This window comes from Neopsephotus bourkii, unplaced genomic scaffold (genome assembly GCF_033783945.1).
Source record: "Neopsephotus bourkii isolate Nb327-2 ecotype Australia unplaced genomic scaffold, CSIRO-AGI_Nbou_v1 NB_107, whole genome shotgun sequence".
NCBI lineage: Eukaryota > Metazoa > Chordata > Aves > Psittaciformes > Psittacidae > Neopsephotus > Neopsephotus bourkii.
In genome coordinates, this window is record NW_026900624.1 from 11,457,325 (window position 1) to 11,473,512 (window position 16,188).

General features: G+C 42.4%; 1 protein-coding gene across 1 annotated transcript in view; it reads right to left on the reverse strand.

Moving 5' to 3' along the window:
* FRAS1 (Fraser extracellular matrix complex subunit 1) overlaps positions 1-16,188 on the reverse strand; it is a 158,060-nt gene that overhangs the window by 26,701 nt on the left and 115,171 nt on the right. The window contains exons 29-40 of the mRNA XM_061356486.1: positions 15,894-16,047; positions 12,703-12,881; positions 10,037-10,153; positions 7,406-7,520; positions 6,867-7,004; positions 6,149-6,181; positions 5,292-5,423; positions 4,713-4,838; positions 3,787-4,034; positions 2,219-2,361; positions 1,791-1,953; positions 900-1,035 (exon numbers count right to left, since the gene is read on the reverse strand). Of these exons, the coding sequence (XP_061212470.1) occupies positions 900-1,035; positions 1,791-1,953; positions 2,219-2,361; positions 3,787-4,034; positions 4,713-4,838; positions 5,292-5,423; positions 6,149-6,181; positions 6,867-7,004; positions 7,406-7,520; positions 10,037-10,153; positions 12,703-12,881; positions 15,894-16,047 (1,684 nt within the window). The remainder of the gene's footprint in view (positions 1-899; positions 1,036-1,790; positions 1,954-2,218; positions 2,362-3,786; positions 4,035-4,712; positions 4,839-5,291; positions 5,424-6,148; positions 6,182-6,866; positions 7,005-7,405; positions 7,521-10,036; positions 10,154-12,702; positions 12,882-15,893; positions 16,048-16,188) is intronic.

The window sequence follows — 16,188 nt, forward strand, 5'->3', positions numbered from 1 at the left end:
TCTACTGCATTAGAGTAGTCATTAGGGAAGCTGAAGTTTTATGAATAGTACAAGCTAGCCCACATCCCTGAATTACTCAGGTTTTTTCAGAGATGAGGCAACAGGCAATGTACCATTGGCCTCACCACAATGTCTACATCGAGCTTCGCCTTTGCAAAACTAAGTCTCATACCCAAGAAAATCACCCAGCTTTTGCATGTTCAAGGAGAGAGGCTCACCATAACCACAGTGGCACAAACTGGAGTTCATTCACAGGACACTATCAGGAGGGATGATGTCTAATGGTTAGCAACCCCTGCTCTCCAGAAGAAAGGTAATCACTGTTATAACAAGCCACTGTGCTGGCCATATAGTGATATTTTACAAGGGCAGGTTATGATTTAAGTAAAATGATACATTCCATACCTGTTAGGACCAGGTACAGGATTAAGCAGACAAGTCTTCTAAATGAACATCTTTGGATAACATAGTATAAATCCTACCTTTTCTTGGTAACACAATGAGATAAAAGAATGTTACCAGCCATGCTCTGCCACAGCTTTCACAGCCTTAAAGATTTCTGGACATTTAGAGGAATTCAGCAAAGTTTGTTCTGTGCAACAAGGACAACTAAATATATAAACAAATATATTTTCATTTGAAAAGAGCCTTGAAAAGGCTCTTAATTTCCCAGTCTCATAGCACAGACCAGTCTTCAACAAATGAGAATTAGGAGGAAATGCTGCCCAGGGACAGTTTATCTTGTAATGCTGACCTTATGAGCTGTGAGGTGACAACCAGCTCTGCAACGAGGAACTGCAGTGAGACAGTCTAAAACGTGCTTCAGCATGCTTCAGCATGGCAATGCCTATGTTCCCTTTAGTCAGCCAGAAGGAAGAAGAGACAGCCAAGCAGTTTACCTGTCTTAGTGTTTTCAATGTAGCCATACATAGGCAGAGTGATAACTCTGACCCTCAGGTCTTCCTTGGCAGCAGTATCATAATCAGCAGCTAAGTGTCGATGAGCCAGCAGTGGGACTCTGCCCCCCTCATCCACCTGGAAGGCAAAATAATATAAAAACTACTTCCACACAGCACATTGTGTTGTGCTGCACACAACACACACCAACCCATGAGCAGAATAAGTCTGCCTCTATGGAACAGCCTTGCCTAGTCTCTGAAGTCCTGTCCTGCTCTCCCCTAGGTCTGTTAAGCATCAAACCAACCTGGAGGTGAGGTGGGATGTTCAGAACAAAGCCAGCCTGCCCTCCTCTGAGTGCTTTATCAGGGCAAGAAGAGAACTGGCAGAGTCATGCTGACCTCCTGGAAGGTGATATCTGCATTTCTTGATGAGGAAAGCCTTTTGAAGGCAAGGGAAGGGGAACACAAAGCTGAAAAAGAGGGAGATGACTTCAAAAGGCTTTGATAAGGTGCGTGAAATGCTGTGTACCAGTGAAAGCACCAGATGTTTTCAAGACTTGTCTTCTACTCATCTTTTACACACAAGCTGGTAAAATAAGGGATGAAATATTAAACAGGGCTAGGTCAGACTTGTTGCACTGATACCCACAAGACACTCTAGGGAGAGCCCAGCCCCTGACTAGAACAGATGTACGCAGCTGAGGTTCAAGGATGCAGCATATTGTCAGCCTCCTCTGGCCTCCAAGGAATTTGTTAGCCCTTTGCATTCAGGATTGGATAGGCAACACCATGTTTCTTCAGTCATTTCCCCTCAGGCCAGGTACTCTGGTCGATTCCTCACATTCTAAGACATTCTTGTCACTGTTTCTAGTATCCTGGGTAGCCACTTACTGTGATATGGTCAGCAAAAGCAATGAGTGATGGCACTGACGGGGCAGATGTGATCGTGATGGTGAACATCTGTCTATCAAGCCGGTTGTTATCAGCATCGAAAACAACAAAGTGGAAGATGTCTGTAACTGGCTGGTTGCTGGTCTCAAAAGTGGTGGAGTAGCTGTGAAAGTCAGAGCACAGTGTGGGTCAGGGAGTCTCACTGACAGTCAGGCAAATACATCTCATCCCTGCATTTAGAGGTGAATGCACACCTAACCTAATTCTGCATGCAGGAAATGCTTTCATTCACAATCTGATAGGATGCAAGAGCCAAGAAAAAACAAAAAAGTTATTTGATACACTAACATAATACAGTCAAGAAATCCCTATGGAAAGTCCACCAAGCTTTTAAACACATGGCTTGAAGAAGAAATGCTCTTTGATACCTGATCCTATGGTTGTTGATGTCTTCCATGGTAAAATTATAAACCTTGGAAAGCTCCTGAGAGCCTGACATCCGTAAGAGAGTGCCATATGCAGGCAGAGATATTAACTGGATTCTGATCTCTGAGTCAGGAGAATTGTTGTCCTAAACGTAAAGAAACAAACCAAATCAAAACGAGACAAGATGAACTTTTGTTTCCCACCACTAAAAATGGAAAGAGGGATAAAATGTTTTATAGGGGAATATATCAAGCTAGCTGGGTCAGCCCCACAGCTGGTGAATATTAAATGAAGCTCTATAGGTGAGAAAAGTCAACTGGGTTGACATGCTCAGAATCTACCACAAAATGTATTTTCATTTTCTCTCAGCTCAGAGACATTTCTTTCTGTCTTTGGAGCACATCAACACAATCTCACAGACATTAACCTGATGATTTTGTTTTCAAATTACTTTGCAAACCTAGTGGACTAGACCAATTATGTAATGTTATCCAGATACAGTGAGCCAAATCTTAGCTGATAGCTAGCACAGGGAGTAACTGTTGCTCACCATTGCCTCAGACAGAAACATAGAGCTAAGTTTAGTTCTAGTGAAGCTCAGTGTGGAGCAATGCTGCAAAAGCCAGATTTATGTTGAACTAAAAGCTGATTTTGACTCTTCTTAACTACACCAGGCACAACCATCTCTACGATATCCCAACTCAGATGTCACCTTTCTTCTGTATATTCTTGGTTGCTTGAAAGGCAAGACCCAAAAGCAGAAGTCATCTATATGTTCAGCATATAGGTCAGGACTGACATCTTTTCCCTAGTTGTTTTCTTACTCAGATTAAGCCTGAACAGCTCCCTTGTCAGTCCTCCACCTTAAGAGGAGAACAGGACTAAACCCTTAGAAAAAAACATTAATCTTACCCTACCTTACCCCCTGCAGTTCCCTAATCATCTCTGATAGCCACTACTGTAGGTCTCTCCAGCCTGCACTGCAATCTCTCCTCCCTAAGGGGAGCGTATCTGCATATCTGAAATCCACTGCTCATGCATTTGCTCCTAAGTCATCTGCAAGGAGTAAAACACCTTTCTGCTGAATTTCACCAGTCAGATTAACTCCTGTATAACACACAACTCCTAGAACCAACTCCAAGCTACCAAAGAGTGCAGCATCTTGGGTTGCTGAAACCTCCCACCTTCAAATTCATCCAGAAAAAGAACCAGGCAATTTCAGAAGGGGAATGTGGGAGATGAAATTTTCAAGGGATTATCGCTTAGCAAATCCATGAGCTTTATCAGCAAGTCTGACTGATACAAAAATCTGGGATTAAGTCAGTTCTCATGTTTAGCATGGCAGTTCACCTCTGCTCCAGTCAAACACAGATAGCCTTAAAACCCTGTTGGATGAAAGAGTCTATTATCTCCTTTTTGGCAGCAGTAGTCAGGACACAGTCAAAACTTGAGCTCTCTACCAAGAATCCACACTGATGGCAGAGAGTTGTGTGTGATGAAGGCTCCTTGCGGGGAGAAAGGGATAAGGGCTGGCAGCATTCACTAGGTTTAGAAATAGATGAAAGCTTACAATATAAGCAAGGTGCAATCGAGAGAGAGTCACGGAGCTTTTACTAGCCACGGTGACTGCCAACAAACAGCCTGGAGCCAGCTGTGGACCGTTGGTATCCAGCAGGGACACTTCCACCCTCAGCACTGTGGTCACTGTGGTGACACCGTCCGTGACAGAGATCTCCATGCTGTCCTCTGTTGCTGATGAACCATCATGCACATACTGCAGAGCATTTCGAGTGACATCCTCATAGGTAAAGGTATCACCTTCCCAAAAGAAAAATGCACAAGTCAGAAAGGCTCTCTTCAGAACACCCATTTCAAATGACCTAGGGGCTCCAATTTAGCAAAGGACTTAATAATGTACTAAACTGGCAATTAATACTGTCCTTACAGGGATGTGAGTTATGAAGGCATTTATTAGTGGGCTCATATACATGCAGGGCAGACGAAAAGCTGGAAACATCAGAGTTTCACAGATTCCCTGCAAAATTCCCAGAGAGTGCACAGCTCCTCTATTCCCAGCTGCTTTGTAAGCTCTTGCCTGTTATACCTAGATAAGGTTTCCCTCTCCACGTCTTCTGTTTGCACTACTCTCCTACATCTAACATTTGTTCATCTGATCACGCACTGGATATAGCTGCCACCAAAATGAACATTAAAACTCTACAGGAGCTTTCAACTGCTGGATGACAACAGATTTACACGGTCTTCAGTAGAAATGTTCACTGGGTTACTTCAATTAATTACTTCATAAATGACTTACCATGTAAAACAAAAAAGCCTTTTGATAAGCAGCTGGTTACAGGCAGAGGATTCACATACTTACGAATGCATCCCTATCTGCCAGAAGCATCTGTCCTGTCCTCGTCAACTAGAACAGCTATGTGGACAGGCACACGCTGACCCCTCTCTGGTGCTGACAAAGACTTCTGCTCAACTCACCTGCTCCCATGTGCTCCTGCATGCCTGCACTGTACTTTAGCACAATGCCATGATGGGGAGGTTTCACCAGCTCAAAGAAAAGACCCTCGGGAGCTGTATCCGTGTCACTCACAGCTAGCTGTATCCCTGTGTCGGAGAAGAGAGTGCAGTTTCAGCATCCTCAGGCACTACACTGGGAATATCCCTTAGGTTTTGTGATGTGCTCTTGTGAATGGAATGAAAAAACTGTAATTCAGTCAGTATGTGCAAATCAGAATAATTCTGGAGCTGCTCTAACCCAAGACCTTTCTGTTTTCATGGAAATAATTAGTCCCCTGGTGATGCTCAGATCAGAGGATGTATTGGGCAACTTACTGCTAGCATGGCTCATGAATGACAGCTATGCAAGCCCTCGGCTTATGAGACAGAAGTGCACAATTTTCTCAGTGGTTGCTGCTACACCTGTACAAGCATGTCCTTAGCTACAACAGACAGAGGTGAGTGAGACCAGAACTCCCCTCTGCTCCATCCATGTGGCCTCCTGGCAATAAACACTGCCTCAGGCTGAGCTCTGCACCCCATCCCTTGTGCCCTACTCACCAATGGTGGCTCTGCCCCCCTGGCTGACCTCCAGGAATGGAGCTGTGATCTGGAACACTGGAGGCTGCTGTTCCATGGAGAGCAAATGAATGACAAACACCATCTCCGGGGTTGTGTGCTCTCCATCAGACACTAGACACAGACAAAACCCACATCTGAATGTAGGAATGTGTTTTCAGGGGCTCACCTGGAAAAATCACCGTTCTGTACAAAACCACCACCCCGCATCTTGACTTCTCTCCCAACCTTCACTACATCTCTGTCCAAGAACATAAACACACAGCTCATGCCTGACAAGAGTACCTTTGCCCCTAACTTGACTCCTGGCAGGACAAATGTAGCTTCTACAAGTCTGTGTCTGTACATACTGTCTTCCACATATCTGATTTATGAGCACATCAGGTGCACTCATAAATCAGAACATGGACTTCTCCTTGCCAGTAGAACATTTTGCATACCCGTGCTAGAAAACACATGGAAAGGGAACGATGTGTTAAACAGCAAGCAAAGTATCAGTAGTAATTTAATTGTGGAATGTTTCCAATACTGTATTAAAAAAACCCAAATAGTGTAAAACTCTGATCTTCTTGTTCACACTGGGAGAAATCAGGTTTTTAGGACAGATTCCAGGCAACTACTGGAAAAAGATGTCTCTACTGAGCTGCAGCTTAGCTTCTATAAAACACTGCTGGGACACAGATGAACTCATACTCCCCAGGCATGTGCATTTCCAGAAATTCCTATCAAGCACCCATAGGTGTGCCTGCAGCAGAAGAAAAGCCAAGGAATAGCAGGCAGCATGAAGAGTATAAGGATAAAATCTGCTTTGTCCCGGAAAGAGCAAATGGTTCACGTACCTGTGAATCGGAAGTTCACTGACTCTGGGAGACCTGAGGAGACAAACACCAGCACAGAGTAACTGTGGTCAGGCAGGAAAGCACATACTGATGTGGACTGGAACAACTTTTGGAGGGAGCAAGTGCCTTTGCTTCAGGTAATGAGAGATAACATGCTACCCCCTCCTGAAAACCATGAAATGCCTCCTGACATTAGTGAAGGGCATGGCGATACATAGAACTGCATCTACCATGTACTGTCACTTCATTGCACAATCCTGTGCAAAGATGCTTGAAGTTTGTCCTATTTTTGCCCTTCTACCTCCTGCTCCAGACGTTATTCCTCTGATGATAGAAATCTTCTAATATCCTGGTTAGACTGAGCCAGTTTATACTCATCAATTCTAGTCTCAATCTCAAGGACTAAATTGCCAGCGCATCAAAGATCTCAATCATGGGAAGGGCTACAGTTCCTAATCCCACAGCAGATCAGCAGTTTGCCCAGCACAGCACCTAGTATCAGCATCAGCAATTCTAAATGCTTCAGTGAATGCTGCCACATCCCTGTAATTCACTAAACATTGCTTATCAAACCACAGATTTCTGCTTCCTTTCTATCATTCAAGCTCTCATGAGTACAGACATAACCATTAAGTCATTCCAGGACTGGAGGAAGACCAGAAGTCCAGCTACCTCTACCAGTCCGGCAAGACGCTGCAAAGAACAACCAGTTCCTTACCCGCAAAGGAGAACGCAATGATCTCTCTCAAGTGAGGAGCTGCAGCTGGTGGACGATAAGCAATCTTGCCATGGTTTATATCTGCTTGGGTGAAATACCTGACCGGGGAGAGAGGCCTGTCTCTGTGCTCCACAATACCTACAGAGGCAGAGAGCTCAGTATTAACAGCAGGAATTCATTTTATTTTTAAAAAAGATACCAAAGGCCACAGCTTCTTTTTCCCTTCCCAGGCGCTTCTTTTTACATCTTCAGTGGTTCCTGAATGAGCAAGATGGCTGTAACTTCTTGGAACATGAGAAATTAACAGAGATTCCTCGCTTTGTCATTCCTTCAAATACCTCTCACTAGAGAGCTGGAAAGCAGAAAGCCAGGAGGCACAACATTCAATATATTCCAGACAACAGTAAGAAAACTGCCTGAGCAGTGTGGCTAGCTTCTAAACAAGCCAAAGAATGACACTCTAAGGGAAAATGATGTCATCAGAGAGCACAGTAATTAATTCAGCATCAAGCTGCCATGTTCTCAATAGGTACACTTGCCTTGGCCAGGAAGGAGAGGGACAGTCACGTTGAACAGGATTTTCTCACTGGGAATCTCCGGGTCTACAAAGGAGAGGTGATGGGGCTCAATCACTGTCACACGGTCCTCCAGCACCTCAATAAATACATTAAACCACGAGCATCAAGGCCAGAGAAATGGGAAAATTCACCCCAAAATGCACTGAAATAGGATTTGCTTTGCTGTTGTTAAATATAATAAACATAAAAGTGTCTTTGAATGTAAAGTCTTAGACCTAAAACTGACAAGGGATGGATGGGCTGAACCTTAACCAAGTCTCCCTTCTTTTTTGACCTACAGCAACTAAGAAGAGATACAGAAAAATCTAATTTGATCAAAACCTCCCTGGACGAAGATCTAATCAATTGCCTATGTAGTTTTCTGGTGTAGTCTGATATGGTTAGACTGGATTTGTGTTTGAAAGAAATCCTGGAAACAACTCAGCCATTTCCATTGGAATATAGAGGAATCAAACTTTCCCTTTGTTTTAAATCCCTCTAAAAAATGTTCTAATCATTCCATTACAATCGTATCATTAGCTAAAGGCTGGCAGTGTGTTAGAGGAATTACAGTGCTGAATGAACAGACTTAAGTGCATAAAAGCAGTTAACTTGCATGTGCTCATGAACCTTATTCCTGTGGAATTAACAGCTATGAGAAGTCACTGAAACAGTTCAGCTGGGTAAGAAAAGCATCCAGCTCCTTTCATAATCATGAATAAAACATGGAGAGAACAAACTAAACTGAAAACACAGACAATTAATTCATCTGCTTTGGAATGTGAAATGATCAGGTTCAGCAACATGTTACAGGTTTTCACTCGGAAACATTTAACATTTTGTGCTTCCTCTTCAGCCAAGAAGACAGCCTAATTTTGAAGGAGTTTGAAGATGAATGAACAGAACTCAATCACGCTGAGGAAAGGAAGTGCAATTTTATAATGGAAAGATTTAAGGTTATGGTTGCTTCATAGTTGCCTCCAAGGCCTATTTGTCTCTCCCAAAGGAAGGACTTGCAGGTTTTAAGGGGCCCCTCAGTAAAACGTATTTTATGGCACTATTGGATTTTGTGGTGTGTAATTAGCTATAAAATCCAGCAGTGCACAGCTCAGCCAGACATCTCTCCCATCAATTTTATCAATAATAACAACAACAGAAAGTCGAGAGCAGGAAGATACATCGCTGGCTATTACTCCAAGTAGCAGCCTGAGCATGTTTTATTATTGCCTGGGAAAGGTCACCACTATTTTAAACCCTGACAAGGCTGTTGTGTCATGAAATTTTCACTAATCCCTCTCCCACCTCTTCCTTTTCCTGGTCCCATGCCTGGCAGGCTGTACTGGCTTAGGAGTCCTTCACCTTTCCTTACGTGGCTCATCCCTGAGACCCTTTGCCCCTGGGAGGTCTGCTACATCTACCCTCCTGCACTGCCTCTCAAGGGTGCTTTTGTCTGTCAGAGAGTGCCCAAAGGCACAGGATTTCTGTTTGATAATGCTGAGTGTACGGCTGGCACCTCACATTCTCTAAATAAATCATCAGGAATGAGTAACACCAAAGATGACTGCATGCTGTCTTCAAGTTCGTAGACCCAGCTCTCCCTCTCCCTGCATGCAGATTCTGCCTGAAGGGTTGGCCTCAGCTCTTTACATGTTTCTTGTAAGTCCTCATCTCTGTTTTCTCAACACAACAAAGCTATGAGGCAAGGATGATGTCTAAATCAAACTCTGCCTCTGGGGTCCTGGCTCTCTGTGCATCCCAATGGGTGACCTGGGTGCTGAACCCTGAAGCTTGCCTCTAGCCCATTCACTTGGGATCCCTCCCTGCAGAATCAAAAAACAGCAGACAAGCAGGAGAAGAGAAGAACACTGGAATTCACCCACATGTGTGGTGGGGACACGGAAAAGGCATGCACCAAAGCCTGAGAACTCACAAAACCAATTTTAAACTTCCAGGTCATCTTTCCAATCAACACACTCAGGAAAATAATGACATTAGGAGACCACTCTTATCAAAATGGTCACTCCCAGAGCTGACGATGGAGTAAAAGGTTCAGTTCCATGAATGCAGTGCTTGTCTGAATGTTTTCCATATACATTATAATCTATGTTTCCAATGTCAGAATGATGAATGAAAACCTCCTAATGTGGGTGGTCTACAGTTCTGATGTTTACTGTGGTATTATTGGCAAGATCTATTCACTACAGTCTATCTAACCCCCAGTTTTTCACTCCTGCCATTCCTAATGCTTCTCAGGAAAGGGTAAGAATTCCATAAAAATATGTTAAACACCTTAACATCCCTCTCCTTTCCAGTCTATACATTCAGCACTCATAATATTGAGATTTTCAACTGTTCATGGGTATTTTCTCCTCTGTCTTTACTCTTCTAACCTGTCTTTTTTTCCGTTTCTACTTCAGCCACCTATCTGGTGCACATACCCTGTTTCATAGATCTAGTTCGATATTTGAACCAAACACAATAGCACAGATGATAGCAAGTAGAAGAATGAACACGCAGTGGCAACTGCTTTATGCGGGCTCTGGTCAATGTGCAGTACTGCAAGAAGAGTGGGAACACAGAAACCATCAACTAGTGGTGCTGGATCATACTTACAGCCATGTGCAAAGAGGAGCCAAGGGAAAGCTGTGGAGCTCTGGGTGTCTGTGGGAGAACAGCAACATTGAAGACATGGCTTTGCAAGCTGGACTGTGGACTGGCAGAGCTAGATACCTGGGAAGAAAAGATTACACGAATGGATTACCTGGCAGAGGACACCACTGCATTTCTAGACCAGTTTCATACGCTCCCTCTGCTGTTCCCCTGACCTGGAAAGGCAATGACACACCCTTCCATCAGATACCAACCCAAAGCATACATGAATGGTAGTGAATGGGAATTAAGGCCTTTAAATACTAATCATTACAGCTTGCACAATCTACAAATGGTTGACTTCTTTATTAACATTTAGAAAGGTATCTGTTTGTCAGTTCCCTACCTGCTGTTCATTCCTGCTTCCCTCAGTCACTGCCATAGTTTTACTGAATTTTAGTTCAACTGTCTGTACACCTTAATGGAATTTTTCATCACAGGAACAGAAAAAAATAATGGGTTTTAAACCTTTTTCCCACCTTAAAATGACCATTGGTTGTGCTGACAAGGTGAAAATAACTGGTCTTTCAATAAAAAGCACTGCTCTGGCAGTGACTCCCTGTGATCCCAGTATCTTCCTAGACAAACTGTGCTTGTGTTTCAGAAACACATAGCAATTTTCCATATCCCACTAAAACACCAAGGTTAAGTCAACAGAATCTAAATCAAAATGGCAAACCTGCAGTAATGACATATAAAGCAAATAATATTAAACTTGCAAAAATCCAAAGGAAATTTTACAAACCATCCCCTAGAGATAAGCCTGCAAATGTTCACAGCAATCCTCAGATAAGGCAAGCACCCTTTGTTTAGCACCCTTTACACCCTCTTTCTTTGTTGGACACGGTCACAGCTTTATCTTTCAGTAGGGATGGCAGTCCATGCTTCAAACCAACAGAGCATTTTGTAAGCAAGAATGGACATTAGCCCAAACTTTATTTCAAGAAAATGCATTAAAAACGCATAAAAATGCATGCTCTGCTGAAGTGAACGAAATTACTTTAGCCATTTTCTGGCCCTGTTTTCAGTTGATGCCATCTGCACGGTAACTGCCAAAATACTGATGAAAACAAGGTGCCAACACTTTCTGAGATGCCCCAACGGATGGTTCAAGACTTGGACAGATGTATTCTCCTCTCCAGATGTGACCAAGGCCATCGCCGCTTTTTTTTCTCAGTAGGGCTCTCCATACAGTTATTGCTGCTGCTCCAAGATAGTAAACCCAAACATTTAGCTCATGCAAAATGCATACTCTATAGGAGGAATGTAGCAATTAAGCTAAAGATTAGCTTGTTCAACATCGACGCTCACAAATTCCTCATTATCACTTATGTTAATCACTTTAGAAATTACCTTAATTGCTGTTCTGGTGCTACAGTAATAGCTTCTGACTTGTAAACCAGATGTAACAAATACCATGTGCAAGTGTTCACATAGGCTTAGCATTATGGGAGGCTGTTAAACTTTCCAAGCAAACATCAAGGACCTGTCTAAGGAATTTTACAACATGTAGGGAGATGGGATTTATTGTTGTGTTACATCTGCTGGGGAGTATTTGCACTTTTTTGTCTGTTTGCGAGAAGAAATACTCTAGCAAAAATTGAATTATTAGTTTAGAGACTGCAAAAAGTAGGAGGGTTGGTTTTGGGGGTTGCAAAACAATCCACAAACAGGCACTCAGAACACTTCGCTCTTGGAGTAAATATTACAAGGTTTATGACAGGGCAATGTATTCGCCATGCAAGATCGAGGGGTTGAACCTCCTGAACTGCAAACTGTGCATCAAAACAGCCAGGATATGGGATGCAGTAACACACGTTGCACAGGGAAGCCCTTTCACAGATGTCTGGATCACAGGGATACTAGAGGACCTCTGTAAGGGTCTCCTCATGAAGACCCAGCACTCAGCTGGAGGATTATCTAGGACAGCCAACATGCTGCCATCCTGTCATACTGATGGGATGTTACAAGCCTAATGGTTTCATCTTTTGGAAGTTGTAAGTGCAGATCTGCTTGCCTGTTAACTTTGGGGACTCTTGATCTCAGAGAGCTTTCCTCCTCAGACAAGCGAGAATGCACTAGGACAACATCCTTTCTTTTTTACAAAACCCCTTTCCTCCCTGAGTTGGAATGGCATAGAAAAACAGGCCAGCTAGTAACTTAACAGCTTATATGTTAGATGCTACCTGACAGACAAATTTCTTCAGATTTGCAATATGGTCTGTGATTTGACACCCAGAAGGTTAATGCCCTTGCACATGGCTCAACAGTATGGGTAGCTGGCTGGCTTCACTGCCACACATTAAAGCCTGGGGGTCCACATGCAGCAAAAGCTCTCTTGTGCATGAGTAAGAGACTCCCATGAATACAACGAGGAGCTGCATCCATCCTGACATATAAGCACATGTATATTCACCTACAGGCAAGCAGCATGCACCCATACACACGGAAGTCTGTATGTGAATACAAATATATATTATACACCTATCTGTGTGTGAATGTATGTGTACATGTGCGTGTATCTATTAAAGCTTTGGGTCACAATGTACAGGGAACAGCAGACAGTAATCTCAGATAAAAACGCCAGCAGAACTGCTGGTGACTCTCCCCATGAATATGATGAGGAATACCTGGAATTGAAAGGAGTCACTTTCTATTTCAGATCCAGAGTGCCTGTACCACACAATGCCTTCGTTGATGTCCTCCTGGGTGAAAGAAGTCGTAGGGGAGGCTGCTCTTCCATCAGGCAAAAGCTGCCATGAGTTTGCTGGGCCATCTGCTGGCATTGGAACCAGAAGCACTACTTCACCTGGGAAAGGCAAAGATGAACAACTTGTGAGAAAACACGGAGGAACACATGCTTCTTCATCAACTAATGAGTTGACAAGAATGAGGCACAAACAAGGTTAAATAGCATTGCAGCAGACTACCCATCTTCCCCTCAAGGGTACAGCTTCAGTATCAGAATACAGCATGCTAATTTTTTCAAGGTCAGCTCTTTGCTAGCTCTTTTGGGGACTTATTATACCAAAAAGTATACTCAGCCAACTTTTCTGAACAGAAATCTTAGAGCTCTCAAACAGATAAAGGACCTGGTTTGTAGCTCTTACTCCAAAAAGTATGTAGCTTTTATATCTCTAGCATCCAGCTTATTTTTGCATTAGATTCTCAGCAGAACTGAAATATCAGTGGCTTCATTGCAGATATGACAGAGAACAGCACAGCAGGATGGGGCATGTCCCACTCATTATCAGCTTTCCTCACAGATGCCTGCAAGGATTGGATTTTGATGTCACTACTAATGTTCAATTTATAAAATTACTCAGAAAGCCACGTGCTACCCAGCAACAGAAGGGTATCAACATTTGGTCACCAATTTCACTGATGTGAACATTTTCCCTAACACACATAAAGGAAATTAAAACCTGACAAAGAGCTACAGTATTGAAACAAATGGCGTATTTTTCTATTTTACAATGTAATTTACTTGTCCTGGAGTTAACATACAATCTGTGGAAAAAAATATACCGTCTTTCCCCTATCTGTACTATTCTTGACTATATAAAATTTATCTGCTGTTTAAATTACTTATTAGTTGTATATTGCTCTTTTCCACCAGTCTTCAAACATATCTCTCATGGCTACTCATTTAGAAGCCACATATATTATAAATCATTTCAACTCTCCTTACAGCATTAATCATTCTGTTATGCAAAATATTCATCTTAAGCTCTCCCGTTTCATTTCCAAACCCACCCTCAAACAGTTTGAGCAATAAAAAAATAATTCAGCAAGCTGAAATATACTTCCATTTTATCATCAAACTCTATGCTAATATTCCCTTATTGGTGCCCTAATTACATTCCTAAATTTGTGCTTTTGCTCATGGGAGCTCACCACCTTAAATCTTTTGTGTGATTTTGAAAAGATGTTAATCACATACCCAAAGGAGTCAGGGACTGCAAGTTGTTTATCCCTCCCAAAGTATAAGAAGAAACAATCTGAACATAATAGCTTTTTAAAGCAAGATGCAGGTGTATGTGTCTTCTTATAAATTAATATTTAACATTATTAGAAGGAACAACTCTGTAATGTTTACTTATATAGTTTATGATTACCATTTCATTTGAAACATTTATTTTTTTTTAAGTAGAAAAGCACCTGTTCATAGGTTACACACATGAACATGAAACTTGTGCCCATCAGGAAGAGGAGATCTGGACAGAGATCTTCCTTCCCTAATTATACCCCTTTTGTTTGGTTTCAGAGCCTTGAAGTAAAGAGCAAGAAGCCTTCTTTGTCCACACATCCTACAGCTACACATATAGGAATGCAATAGCTAATTCTAAAGTGCTTTTCCTTCCCATCTAAAAATCAAATTATGTATTTTCTACAGGCAAGAATATCTTTTCCATTAGTCAAATCCCAAGATAGGCAGATAAGCCCTCATTTATTCAGGAACCATTTTCTACATTGCTCTGTCTTATTTTTTTCCCTCCCTTTCTGTGAAATGGCATTTTAGATAAAATTTTGAAGATCATTGATTTTTACTGCTTATTCCTCACCTGCAGCTACAAACCCATTTGTGTTATTGCAATTAATTACAGTAGAGCTAATTATGGTGATACAAATACAGGTTTATAGATTTCAGTTACGGGTAGGCAGCAGGAGACAAGCTCCTCAGGGAAAAATTCTTGTTTTCATATAAATGCTTATTAAAAATGAGAAGACAGTCCTTCATCTGCAGAAAACTAGAGGGGAAATACAAATTAATTACTTCTCTTCTGAACTGCAAAAATAATATAGTCTATGTTTCCATCAAGTACTGGCAGCTGTTACGGAAACCAGACTATCCTTACAGCAAAAGGCAAAAAACCAGCATTGAGGTTGCTAAAGGGATCTTCTAGCTTTATGCAGCTCAGCAAATTAAAAGCAATGGTATAATTTCATGGAAGTGCAAAATGTATTATTAAAATACGTGGCTGTTCTAGTGAAGAAAATGGTGATGCTGAGCAGGAAAACAACATTTTTCTGTCTATATTAACCTTCCGTACACATATGGCATCTCTCTTTTCCACCCACTTTCTCTCAGTTTGTATCTCGGCCACAAATCCTAATACCTTCCACACTCCTCCCTTGCCTAGGGTCCAGAAGATACTCTGCAGAAGATAAGCTGCAGTCCTACGCAGAGAGCTGCTCGTGGAAGCCTTTCCTTTGACAGATGAGATCAGAGCCTCTCAGAAGAATTTGGAGACAAGAATTATATGTAGATGTCACCAATTTCTGCTTGAGTCAATAGCCCCTTTCATTAACAGAAGTTAAATCAAGTGTCACGGAATTTACGAAGCTCTCCAGCTCCCCACAGTAAACTTTTGCTCAGCAGTTTCTAGGGGTAGCTGTTACCCTATGCTCCTCTTAAACCAGATGTTCACTGTAGAATATTATCTTTTGGCAGGAAGATTCTGCTCTGACAAGGCTATAAATCCACCAGAATTTCACTACCACTAGAGAAGCACAGTTGCAGATGACTAGGCAGGACAATAGTGCTTCATTCCTCTGCATGCCCATTTGAACTGGAAAAAGATGAGGTTAGCAGCACTTACTCAGCATAGTATTACAAGGAAATAGCCCCTCAAATGCTATTTGTTGTAGGAAAAATACAATGGAAAAGCCACATTTGCATGGGCCTGTGAAGAACACCCCCTTCCCAGGAAGTAACCAGAACTCTGCATTTTTATTTAGCAGATGGACATCTTGGGGCATGTGGGGTGAAAGGCAACACCCTACAGGTGCTTTTTCACAACACTCCAGAGGTATTTACCATGTCTTGGCTGGTCCTTGATGATGGTGTAGGTTATCTCAGAATCACGGACACCGGGCAGCTCAGCATGCAGAATGGTCTTGGAGATCTGTAGCATGCCTCCCTGGGGAACCCACACCAGGGAATTTGTCACGAGCCGAGGGCTTCTGTTACTCTGCATTTAGGGAGACAGCAGAAAAAAAGGCTTAACTGAGTGTCAACAATGCTGCACTCAGGGAAACAGATTTTCAAGTGAAAAGGATCAAGCAGAATAGTTTGGATTTTGTTATGCATTCAACCCCGGTTGTCTGCTCCA